Consider the following 13,588-nt stretch of genomic DNA (forward strand, 5'->3'; position numbering starts at 1 on the left):
AAAAGGAATAAATGAAATAAATATTGTCTTGTGCAGCATTAAAAAAAATCAAAATAAGTTCCCTCTCTCTTTCAGTAAATAAAATAACAGCAGCAAACAGAAATAATGAAATAAAAGAAATAAATGAAATATTGTAATAATGTTGTATGATGACAGATGGTGACTATACGTGATGAACACTAATGTATAGAATTGTCAAATCAATATGTTCTACACATGAAACTAATAGGACATTGTATGTCAAATACACATAATTAAAAAAAGATACTCGGCATAGGAGTTATCTTGTATCCTCATACACAAATTAGTGCTGACCTTGAGGTTAGGTACTATCTTACATGAGAGCCTGGATAATCATAACTTTTCCTCAGATAAGGGAATTTGGTATGTTTACACATAGAACTGTTGGAAGAATTAGCATTTCCAGACCTTTCCTCATTTCTGGGGTTATTGAAAAGAATACTGGGCTCAAGACACATGAAAACTCTATAATACTGAGAGTCATTTTTCAATTTGCCCACCTATGGTAATAGTAATGATAATGGCAAAGATAAAATGGAGCCAAATGATTTTAGGTTCCTAGGACAGGTGCCTGGTTCCTAAAAGGTATTTAACAAATATTTATGGAATTTGATGCTGACTCAAAAGTTATAGTGGGAACATATATTAGGAAGGACTCCTTAGTGGCAGAAATCCAGTATAAATGGACTTAAAAAGAAATTAACTGGTTCAGATAACTGGGAGATTGGCAGGATGATACTAACACTACTAATGGCTGGATCTCAAGCCTCCAGCAGTGTCAGCAAGACAGTGCCTCTCTACTGGCTCTGTGTTCAGATGACTTCCTTTTCAAGCAAGCTCTCTCTACACCGTCTGTGATGGCCAGCAGGAGCTCCAGGCTTTTACCTTCTGTGGACTTAGTTATAATTCAGTAAATGATCATTTTAGCAGAAGTCCTGGTGAAGGGTCTCACTGATCAGGTCTGACTCATCTTTTGAACTGGGGTCGGGGGAGGGGGCGGTGAACCCTGCTAACCCACATGGACAATTCCCCAGAGAAGAGATATTCTTTTACCAGAAGAAGAAATGATGGACAAGTGACAAATATCTAGGATAGAGAAACTTTTTAAACTATCTATCATGAATGAGGACTACATAGTGGGAATGGATGAGATTTGGGAGTCGGGAAAATCATGGTTTGGAATGTAACATTCATTCTCCTGTATATTTATAGATACCGAGACTACCGTGACCCTCCTCATTCACTGGTGCCCTATGGCTACACACTGCAGTTTTGGCACGTCCTAGCAGCTCGATTGGCTTTTATCATTGTGTTTGAGGTAAGTTCTCTTAACCAATTCCTTTGCCATAATTAAGTAACTAAGAATAATACATAAACGTAAGTGTGAGAACTTTCAATGTGACTATGTCCAGAAGTATTATAGTGATATTATACACCCTCTTTTTAAAATCTTTTTCTTCCCCTTGAGTTGTCCAATAAACAATTGAAACTCCATTGTTGAATGTTAATGGATAAGTCAGAAATCATCAGTCCTAATGTTCTAGGGCCATTGTTCTTCAACTTTAAGAAAACTGCAGTTTTCATCACTACTCCTAGAGACTCAGATACATCATGTCTGTAATTTGCTTTTTACAAGCCCTCCAAGATGATTCTTTCTGATGTAGGTGTTCAAGGACTATAGTTTGGAAAACACTAAACTGGCTCTTGTACAAGTGGTAGCCTCTGGTTGTGTGTCATCATGACATCACTCATACTCAAGACACAAATAAGCGTTATCTTAGACTCAAAATTGACTTTTAATCTACCTAGCTATTACCTATATTCTTTTAGTCTTTAAGAAAATTGCTACTAGAAATCATTTGCATTTCTAGGACTGTACTTATAAATGGAAATTTCATCTCCCGTCACATATATTAAAGCCAGATTAACGCAAACCAGGACTGCTCCTTGGCTTGGACTAGACATTTCCTATACCTCTTCCTCCATTGTTTTTTCCTTCATTCCAGGTAATCAAGAGAAGACAAGCTGTTCTTCCCTGGGAATTCACTTATTTAATACTTTAGAATAATGAGTGCCTTTAAATTATCATCTGGTACTTTCCTGGTCATCATCATATAGACAAACAGAAATGACAGTGTTTCTAGAGTTTCAGCTGTTAATAAGTCAGGTAAAGAATTTGTGGCGGTTTACCAGAAAAAAAGTTTCTTCCTGAAATGATCACTTCCTTTAGGCCTCCTGATCATTCTTGCAATAAAAATTTGCAAAGCAAATTTAGCAATCTGCAAAGCATTTTGAAACATTTTCTTACAATTTTCACAATAATGCCCAGTTTATACATAAGTAAATTGAAGCTCAGAGTGACTTATTCCCAGGTAAGCAGACAGCTCTTTAGTAGTAAAAACTACAGAACCAGGATTTAACCCTGGGTTTCCTGACTCCATGGTATAGGTACTTCTGGCTCTCCTTTGCATTCTCTGACCACTCCTTCTCCACATTCTGTCCTGATTCCTTTTCTCATTTCCTATGAGGTGTCATCAGACCAAGTTCAGTCCTCGCCTATCCCTGTGATTTATCCTCACATACCTTCCCTGGCCTCCTTCCACTTTCTAGACACTCAAGAGGCTCCATATCCCTGGAGTGAGAGGAGTTCTTCCACCAAGTTCCAGAGCTCTTTCCAGCTGAGGGTGGGCAATAGACCTAACTTGTTGTATTCATTCTCCTTTATGTTTTTAGCATCTCGTGTTTTGTATAAAGCACCTCATTTCATATCTGATCCCAGACCTCCCAAAAGATCTAAGGGATCGAATGAGAAGAGAGAAGTACTTGATTCAGGAGATGATGTATGAAGCAGAACTGGAGCGTCTCCAGAAGGAACGAAAGGAGAGGAAGAAAAATGGAAAAGCACACCACAATGAGTGGCCGTGACCAGGTAGGTGAGAGGTGTGCTCATGGTCTAAAAGCTCTCCTTGGGTTGAAGGGTGCACTTTAAATTCCCTGAATCAAAGCTTGTCATTGTCCTACTGATAGAAATCAAACGCCTTAGAAGCTTCCCAAACCAGCTTATTTCTTAATTGCACAATTGAACTTTATCTTCCCTTTGCACATAATTTCTGCAACTCTTCTCTACCTCCATGCCACTCTTGGCCTGGCAGTCAAGGTCTTTAGGAGTTGGCCTCGGTGTTCCCTGAAATAAACCTTCCTCTCTCCCTTCCAGTCTGGCAATTCTCTTTAAACAGAAAGAAGAATCATGTTGCCTTGGGGATATTAAAGTCACCTTTTTTTCTCACCCAAGATTGCCTTCCCTTCATCACCCATTTATTGTTCCCTCCCAGGCTGGTGCATGTCACATCATACCCTCTAAGAAGTTTTCCCCACTCTTAAGCCCACTGAGACTCATTTCTTATAAACTTCTCTGGTTATTTCATCAGTGCTACATGTATTGACATATATATGGATCTGTATCGTTAATTTATGATTTTCAAATAGTTATCAGGCTTCCCCAGCACAATTGTAAGCATCTTCAGGAAAGTCTTTATGGATGGTAATTTTATTCTTCCAACTAGTTAGCATAGTGTTAAGTACATGGCACCCATTAAATGCAATTGTTAATAAAAGTTAGGTGGATTAAGGCTAAAAATATTGTAGGAAAGTTTCATAATGTTCCCACATATCTTATCAGAAAGTTTTTCTGAAATCTCTCTGGCAGGTCTATTTGCTGTGTGTCCTTGGGCAAGTCAGTTAACCTCTAGGCCTCCGTTGCTTCCGTGATAAAATAATTAGATGAGTTCTCCATTTTGGTGTTCTGTGAATCTAATATTATAGCGTTTCTTTTGCCTTCCTCACCCTTCATTTCTCTTTCTCCACTTAATTGAAGACTAACTTTGAAAACATTGTTCAAAATTTGGTCTCCAAAAGAAAAATGAGATATACAGGGGCAAAAAGTTATGTTTTTCACTTTTTGTATTGGTTAAGATGTAACAGATATCTGCAGAGATGTTTGTTAAGTTAGTGAATTAGTGTCACCCCATATCTGTGTTAAGAGTCCCAGGAAGCTACCATGAGTTGGATAGGAGGGTAGACTGGGAGGAAATCACCCAGACCCCAGACCCACAGGGATAATGGTGGTATATAGATATTGAATGATGCCCCGACCCTCAATTCCAAAGTAGGCCTTGGTTTCACTAAAGGCAAGACATTTTTTGCAACATAATAATTTTGCCATTTCCCAGATCTGCCATTTGGCTCTGTGATTTGGGGGAAATTGCCTAATTTTTCTGAGCCTGCTTGTTTCGCAGAACTAATATGCAGCTCAAATAAGGCAAGACACGTATGAAACAATAAAGTGCTATAGAATACTCTAGGGGAGGGGGAGGAGCAAGATGGTGGAGGAGTAGGAGACCTGAATTTTGTCTGGTCCCAGGAATTCAGCTAGATAGGGATCAAACCATTCTGAACACCTACAGACTCAACAGGAGATCGAAGAAAAGAATAGCAGCAACTCTGAACAGAAAAGCGACCACTTCCTGGAAGGTAGGACGTGTAGAGAAGTGAATCCAAGGCGATATTCAGGAAGATAGACGGTGGGGGAGGGGGCCTCTGTCAGCTGTTACCAGCAAGTGATAGAGCAGCAGAGCACAAAATCGGAACTTTTAGAAGTCGGCTCTGCTGAGGGATGTCACTCCAGTGGCTAAGCGGGGGGGTGGAACCCTCGCTGGGACGGTGTGGTCACAGGACCCTCGGGGTCGCAGAAAGACCGGGGGTGCCTGAGTGTGGCAGAGCTCCCAGGTATCAGAGCAGGAAAGCTGGCTGCAGAGATGGAGCCAAGGAGTGGGCACTCAGCTCGGGGTTGCCATAAACCATGATCCGCAGCACAGTCGGGCCACTGCTCCTCCAGCAGGGACCCAACAAGCAGGAGATCCAGGGAGACTCCCCTTCCTCCCCCAGGAGGAGCGGTGCAGGAGCTCACTGCAGGGATCTGCTGGGTTTGGAGACTCCACGTGGGGTCGTATGCCAGAGATAGAAACGCTCAGTCACAGGCCAGGTGAGCACTGAGTGAGGCCAGAGACCGGGGAGACGGGAGTGACTGACGGCTTTTCTCTGGGGGCACACTGAGGAGTGGGGCCCCGAGTTCTAGGCTCCTCCGGGGTGGAGATTGGGAGGCCACCATTTTCACTCTCGGCCTCCAAAGCTGTACGGAAAGCTTGCAGGGAACAAAAGCTCCCGAGAGCAAACCCGAGCAGATTACTTAGCCTGGACCGGGCAAGGGCGGGGCAGTTCCGCCTCCGGCAAAGACATTTGGGAACCACGGCAACAGGCCCCTCCCCCAGAAGATCAGCAAGAACAGCCAGCCAAGACCAAGTTTACTGATCAATGAAAACGGTAGAACTCCAGAACTAAGGGAATACATCACATAGAATTCATGGCTTTTTTCCCATGATTCTTTAGTCTTTCAAAGTTAATTTTTTTAATTTTCTTTTTTTTTTTTTCGAATTTTTCTTTTTCCCTTTTCAACCAACATCTTATCAATCGCTTTTTTAAAAAATCGTTTTTTATTTTTCATTTTTAGGGTCATATTCTAACCCTTCATTGTAGTTAACCTTATTTTTTGTATATATATAAGTTGTTCTCTCTTTAAAATTTTGGGATACAGTTTCTTCTAACAGACCAAAATATACCCTAAATCTCTATAGTGTATGGCTTTGTTCTAGTCTCCTACCTGATCACATTCTCTCCCCTTTTTTTTTAAATCCTCTTCTTTCTTTTTTCAACCAACTTCTTACCAATTCCTTTTATAAAATCTTTTATAATTTTCATCTTTACAGGCATATTCCATCCCTTCATCATATTTACCTTTATTTTTGTACATATATAAGTTTTTCTTTCTTTAAAATTTTGGGAGGCACTTTCTTCTAACAGACCAACATACGCCCAAAATCTGTAGCACTGATGTATGCACCAGCCTGATCATATTTGATCATATGCTGCTTTTTTGTTTTTTCTTTTTCCTTTTTTCTTTCTTTCCCTTTCATTTCCCCTGGTTTCAGGTCTCTTCTGATTTGTTTAGTGTATATTTTTCTGGGGTCATTGTACCCTTTTAGCATTTTGTTCTCTCATTCATCTATTCTCCTCTGGACAAAATGACAAGACAGAAAAAATCACCTCAAAAAGAAGAACAAGAGGCGGTACCGACTGCCAGGGACCTAATCAACACGGACATTAGTACATTCTGAACTAGAGTTCAGAATGACGATTTTAAAGATACTAGCTGGGCTTGAAAAAAGCATGGAAGATACTAGAGAAACCCTTTCTGGAGAAATAAAAGAACTAAAATCTAACCAAGTCGAAATCAAAAAGGCTATTAATGAGGTGCAATCACAAATGGAGGCTTTATCTGCTAGGATAAATGAGGCAGAAGAGAGAATTAGTGATATAGAAGACCAAATAAAGAGATAAACTACTGGATCACGAGGGCAGAATTCGAGAGATAAGTGATACCATAAGATGAAACAATATTAGAATGATTGGGATCCCAGAAGAAGAAGAAAGAGAGAGAGGGGCAGAAGGTATATTGGAGCAAATTATAGGAGAGAACTTCCCTAATTTGGGGGGGGGAACCGGCATCAAAATCCAGGAGGCACAGAGAACCCCCTTCAAAATCAATAAAAACAGATCAACACCCTGACATCTAATAGTAAAACTTACAAGTCTCAGAGACAAAGAGAAAATCCTGAAAGCAGCTCGGGACAAGAGATATGTAACCTACAATGGTAGAAACATTAGATTGGCAACAGACCTATCCACAGAGACCTGGCAGGCCAGAAAGGACTGACATGATATATTCAGAGCACTAAACGAGAAAAATATGCAGCCAAGAATACTATATCCAGCTAGGCTGTCATTGAAAATAGAAGGAGAGAAAAAAGCTTCCAGGACAAACAAAAACTAAAGGAATTTGCAAACACAAAACCAGCCCTACAGGAAATATTGAAAGGGGTCCTCTAAGCAAAGAGAGAGCCTAAAAGTAACAGAGACCAGAAAGGAACACAGACAATATACAGTAACAGTCACCTTACAGGCAATACAGTGGCACTAAATTCATATCTTTCAGTAGTTACCCTGAATGTAAATGGGCTAAATGCCCCAATCAAAAGACACAGGCTATCAGATTGGATGAAAAAACAAGACCCATCGATATGCTGTCTGCAAGAAACTCCTTTTAGACCCAAAGACATCCCCAGATTGAAAGTGAGGGGGTGGAAAACCATGTACCATGCTAATGGACACCAAAAGAAAGCTGGGGTGGCAATCCTTATATCAGACAAATTAGATTTTAAACCAAAGACTGTAATAAGAGATGAGGAAGGACACTACATCATACTTAAATGGTCTATCCAACAAGAAGATCTAACAATTGTAAATATCTATGCCCCTAACATGGGAGCAGCCAATTATATAAGCCAATTAATAACAAAAGCAAAGAAACACATTGACAACAATACAATAATAGTGGGGGACTTTAACACTCCCCCTCACCACTGAAATGGACAGATCATCTAAGCAAAAGATCAACAAGGAAATAAAGACTTTAAATGACACACTGGACCAAATGGACTTCACAGATATATTCAGAACATTCCATCCCAAAGCAACAGAATACACATTCTTCTCTAGTGCCCATGGAACAGTCTCCAGAATAGATCACATCCTAGGTCACAAATCAGGTCTCAACTGGTACCAAAAGATTGGGATCATTCCCTGCGTATTTTCAGACTACAATGCTTTGAAACTAGAACTCAATCACAAGAGGAAAGTCGGAAAGAACTCAAACACATGGAGGCTAAAGAGCATCCTACTAAAGAATGAATGGGTCAACCAGGAAATTAAAGAAGAATTAAAAAAATTCATGGAAACACATGAAAATGAAAACACAACTGTTCAAAATCTTTGGGATGCAGCAAAGGCAGTCCTAAGAGGAAAGTATATAGCAATACAAGCCTTTCTCAAGAAACAAGAAAGGTCTCAAATACACAACCTAACCCTACACCTAAAGGAGCTGGAGAAAGAACAGCAAATAAAGCCTAAGCCCAGCAGGAGAAGAGAAATAATAAAGATCAGAGCAGAAATCAATGAAATAAAAACCAAAGAACAGTAGATCAATGAAACTAGGAGCTGGTTCTTTGAAAGAATTAACAAGATTGATAAACCCCTGGCCAGACTTATCAAAAAAAAAAAAGAAATGACCCAAATAAACAAAATCATGAATGAAAGAGGAGAGATCACAACCAACACCAAAGAAATAGAAGCAATTATAAGAACATATTATGAGCAACTATATGCCAGCAAATTAGATAATCTGGAAGAAATGGATGCATTCCTAGAGATGTATCAACTACCAAAACTGAACCAGGAAGAAACAGAAAACCTGAACAGACCTATAACCATTAAGGAAATTGAAGCAGTCATCAAAAATCTCCCAGCAAACAAAAGCCCAGGGCCAGATGACTTCCCAGGGGAATTCTACCAAAATTTAAAGAATTAATACCTATTCTTCTGAAACTGTTCCAAAAAATGGAAATGGAAGGGAAACTTCCAAACTCGTTTTATGAGGCCACCATTACCTTGATCCCCAAACCAGACAAAGACCCCATCAAAAAGGAGAATTACAGACCAATATCCTTGATGAACATGGATGCAAAAATTCTCACCAAAATACTAGCCAGTAGGATACAACAGTACATTAAAAGGATTATTCACCACAACCAAGTGGGATTTATCCCTGGGCTGCAAGGTTGGTTCAACATCTGCAAATCAATCAGTGCGACACAATACATTAATAAAAGAAAGAACAAGAACCATATGATCCTCTCAATAAATGCAGAAAAAGCATTTGACAAAGTACAGCATCCTTTCTTGATCAAAACTCTTCAGAGTATAGGGATAGAGGGGGCATACCTCAATATCATAAAAGCCATCTATGAAAAACCCACAGCAAATATCATTCTCAATGGGGAAAAACTGAGAGCTTTCCCCCTAAGGTCAGGAACACGGCAGGGATGTCCACTATCACCACTGCTATTCAACATAGTATTAGAAGTCCTAGCCACAGCAATCAGAAAACAAAAAGAAATAAAAGGCATCCAAATCTGCAAAGAAGTCAAACTCTCACTGTTTGCAGATGATATGATACTTTATGTGGAAAACCCAAAAGACTCCACCCCAAAACTGCTAGAACTCATACAGGAATTCAGTAAAGTGGCAGGATATAAAATCAATGCACAGAAATCAGTTGAATTCTTATACACCAACAAGACAGAAGAAAGAGAAATTAAGGAGTCGATCCCATTTACAATTGCACCCAAAATCATAAGATACTTAGCAATAAATCTAACCAAAGAGGCAAAGAATCTGTACTCAGAAAACTATAGAATACTCATGAAAGAAATTGAGGAAGACACAAAGAAATGGAAAACGTTCCATACTCATGGATTGGAAGAACAAATATTGTGAAGATGTCAAGGCTACCTAGAGCAATCTACACATTTAATGCAATCCCTATCAAAATACCATCAACTTTTTTCAAAGAAATGGAAAAATAATCCTAAAATTTGTATGGAACCAGAAAAGACCCCGAATAGCCAGAGGAATGTTGAAAAAGAAAAGCAAAGCTGGTGGCATCACAATTCCAGACTTCCAGCTCTATTACAAAGCTGTCATCATCAAGACAGTATGGTACTGGCACAAAAACAGACACATAGATCAATGGAACAGAATAGAGAGCCCAGAAATGGACCCTCAACTCTATGGTCAACTCATCTTTGACAAAGCAGGAAAGAATGTCCAATGGAAAAAAGACAGTCTCTTCAACAAATGGTGTTGGGAAAATTGGACAGCCACATACAGAAGAATGAAACTGGACCATTTCCTTACACCACACACAAAAATAGACTCCAAATGGTTGAAAGACCTAAATGTGAGACAGGAGTCCATCAAAATCGTAAAGGAGAGCACAGGCAGCAACCTCTTTGACCTCAGCCACAGCAACTTCTTCCTAGAAACACCGCCAAAGGCAAGGGAAGCAAGGGCAAAAATGAACTATTGGGACTTCATCAAGATAAAAAGCTTTTGCATAGCGAAAGAAACAGTCAACAAAACCAAAAGACAATCGACAGAATGGGAGAAGATATTTGCAAATGACATATCAGATAAAGGGCTAGTATCCAAAATCTATAAAGAACTTATCAAACTCAACACCCAAAGAACAAATGATCCATCAAGAAATGGGCAGAAGACATGAACATTTTTCCAAAGAAGACATCCAAATGGCCAACAGACACATGAAAAAGTGCTCAACATTGCTCGGCATCAGGGAAATCCAAATCAAAACCTCAATGAGATACCACCTCACACCAGTCAGAATGGCTAAAATTAACAAGTCAGGAAATGACAGATGTTGGCAGGGATGCAGAGAAAGGGGAACCCTCCTACACTGTTGGTGGGAATGCAAGCTGGTGCAGCCACTCTGGAAAACAGTATGGAGGTTCCTCAAAAAGTTGAAAATAGAGCTACCCTATGACCCAGCAATTGCACTACTGGGTATTTACCCCAAAGATAAAAATGTAGGGATCTGAAGGGGCACATGCACCCCGATGTTTATAGCAGCAATGTCCACAATAGCCAAACTATGGAAAGAGCCAAGATGTCCATCGACAGATGAATGGAATAAGATGTGGTATATATATACAATGGAATATTATGCAGCCATCAAAAGGAATGAAATCTTGCCATTTGCAACAACATGAATGGAACTGGAGGGTATTATGCTGAGCGAAATAAGTCAATCAGAGAAAGACATGTATCATATGATCTCACTGATATGAGGAATTCTTAATCTCAGGAAAGTGAGTGTTGCTGGAATGGTGGGGGTGGGAGGGATGGAGTGGCTGGGTGATAGACATTGGGGAGGGTATGTGCTATGGTCAGCACTGTGAATTGTGTAAGACTGTTGAATCACAGACCTGTACCTCTGAAACAAATAATACATTATATGTTAAAAAAAAGAAAAGAAAAGAGAAAGATAGCAGGAATGGAAAAATGAAGTGGGGGAAATTGGAGGGGGAGACAAACTATGAGAGACTATGGACTCTGAGAAACAAACTGAGGGTTCTAGAAGGGAGGTGGGTGGGAGGATGGGTTAGCCTGGTAATGGGTATTAAAAAGGGCACGTTCTGCATGGAGCACTGGGTTTTATATGCAAACAATGAATCATGGAACACTACATCAAAAACTAATGATGTAATGTATGGTGATTAACATAACATAATAAAAAAATGAAAAAAAAAGAAACCTACGGTAAAAAAAAAAAAAGAAACTAATGATGTAATGTATGGTGTTTAATATAACATAATTAAAAAAAAGAATACTGTAGGGGATTTGTATTGTTAAACATTTTGTTACAGTCTGCCAGATACTAGACCTCGCTTTTCCATTCTCTATCTGTAGGATCTGGAATGGAATATTCATGTGGATTTGATTTCCACATTTGCAAAAGTAAAGAAGTTGGACTGAACAAATCTTTAAGAGCCTATCCAGCTTTTAACCTTCTGGGATCCTAGAATTTGTTCCAAACCCCTGACCCTGACACCCATTCAAATCACCTCTTCTCTGGCTCTGGTCAGCCGTCAGAGGAGAAAGACTAACTATCCAAATGGCTTTGTTTGGGGGTAGGAAGCAGACATTAGTGAAGAGCACTGTTCCTAGGAGCTCCAGAGGCTAGAGACCAGGGTGCAGCAGGGGCATTACCTACACCTAGGGGCTGCATTGGCCTGTAGGGCTGGTAACCAATTGGGAGTTTCTTCTGGTCTCATCACTATGGGCTGCTTTCTCCCCAGAGGCCATTTCTGATTTTTGCTTGAAAGCATAGTGTTTGTCTGTCTCTATTCTGCCAACGGTTGGCAGGGTGTCACCTTGCTTCAGACTGCCTTTCTGACTCAGTCTTAAAGCAGGTACAATAATGTTTATACCATACCTGACTCAGTTTGGGGTTACAAATTCTTTGAATGCCTTTGATTCATGTGAGTACAAACCAGCCATTGCACACTGCGTTCTTAAGCCACTGTGTGTACATAGGGTTTTAATACCTTCTTTTCTCTTTCTAGGTAATTGTTCATTTCCAAGCCAAGGACCTGAATTCTGTTTACTTCTCCCAGCTGTGCAAAAGCACATTCAAGTGAATGACTAAAACACAACTGCAGTGCATGTCGCAGACATTGGCAGCATCGGGGGGGTCAGCACCCTTAAAGGACTACCTGGGAAATCATGCTGCTGTGAAATCACATTGCAGCACACAATTGCTATCTATCCATAGACCATTCTTGACCAAGCAAGCATGCACGTCATGGGCAGTTACATTCTCAAGTTTTTAAAACCAAGGGGAACTTGTATACTGGGCCTGTTTTTCAGCCTGTTTGCTACCTTTTTTGCATTCTACCCCATGTGAATTTTACAGACACTGGGCTAATAAGGGTATTCAGACACCTGGACACACATTCCTAGAATGTCATCATATGGTCCTAATTCCATGTCACCGAATAATGCAGACAAGACCCTGTTTACAACTTTTTCTTTTTTTTTAATTTCAGATCTTTCTGAGGAGATTATTATATATGACATATCTATAGCTATGTGTATGGCCATAGATGTATTTCTGTGTGTACATATGTATAGTCATGTATTCTTACATATGTACATACAAATACAGAGATATATAAAGTACATAGCAATTCCTTACTTGTAAATAGCCAAAGGGTACTGACATGAATGATAAATTTTCACATTTAAATAGTCATCAACATGAAGCCATGTTTAATGCTTGTATAATGTGATGGAATAAAATTTAAAATAAATTTATGCACATGGAATATTTTCAGTTGGGTCTTCTGAAATTCTGTTGTATTTTTTTCTCATAGAATAAGAGAAATCAGAGTGGGATCTTTAAAGAAAGCTTTATTACTCCTACATACTCCTGAGAAATCACTTCACCCTTCAGAGAGACTATATATATTTTTTCTAAATCCACCTTTTCCATCTTGTTTCTATGCTACCTTTTTAGAGTACCAAGCCACCTAATTAGAAATCTCACAGAAGAACTTGGAAAATGCCATTGACATACTTTGAAGAAGAAATATGAAATATAGCCAATGACACTTATGCTGTTTTGATTATCCAGCTTACTAGTCTGGTCTGCTAATCCTAGGAAGAAGACATACCCTGGGGGAAAAAATTTTTTTTCTAAGCATGCCTGTTGTGGTAACTTTTTCTGGAGATAGCAGAACCTGCCATTGAACAATGTTACCATCTTACCTGTGTCGGTTAGGGAGATGAGAGTGCTCCCATTACCATATCTATCAAACACTATCCTCTTTCAGATGTGTGTTCTCTTAAGCTGATTGATTCCCAAAGACCTTAGATGTTTTCTTAGTCTGTATAGAAACAGGCAGTCAAGAGTGGCTTTGGGCAGGCCAGAACTTCAACCATTTCTTGGTTTTGTCTTTCCATGACCTAATGTTCC

The 13,588-nt window shown here is 39.6% G+C and overlaps 1 protein-coding gene across 3 annotated transcripts in view; it reads left to right on the forward strand.

Moving 5' to 3' along the window:
- The window catches only part of ANO4 (anoctamin 4), a 350,573-nt gene extending 337,627 nt beyond the window's left edge, over nucleotides 1-12,946 (forward strand). For all 3 annotated transcript variants that reach the window (XM_032416461.1, XM_032416459.1, XM_032416460.1), the window contains 3 exons: nucleotides 1,234-1,339; nucleotides 2,755-2,950; nucleotides 12,177-12,946. In XM_032416461.1, the coding sequence (XP_032272352.1) occupies nucleotides 1,234-1,339; nucleotides 2,755-2,946 (298 nt within the window). In that variant the 3' untranslated portion in view covers nucleotides 2,947-2,950; nucleotides 12,177-12,946. The remainder of the gene's footprint in view (nucleotides 1-1,233; nucleotides 1,340-2,754; nucleotides 2,951-12,176) is intronic.
- Nucleotides 12,947-13,588: the final 642 nt, after the last annotated feature.

This window comes from Phoca vitulina, unplaced genomic scaffold, assembly GCF_004348235.1.
Source record: "Phoca vitulina isolate PV1807 unplaced genomic scaffold, GSC_HSeal_1.0 scaffold19, whole genome shotgun sequence".
Classification (NCBI taxonomy): domain Eukaryota; kingdom Metazoa; phylum Chordata; class Mammalia; order Carnivora; family Phocidae; genus Phoca; species Phoca vitulina.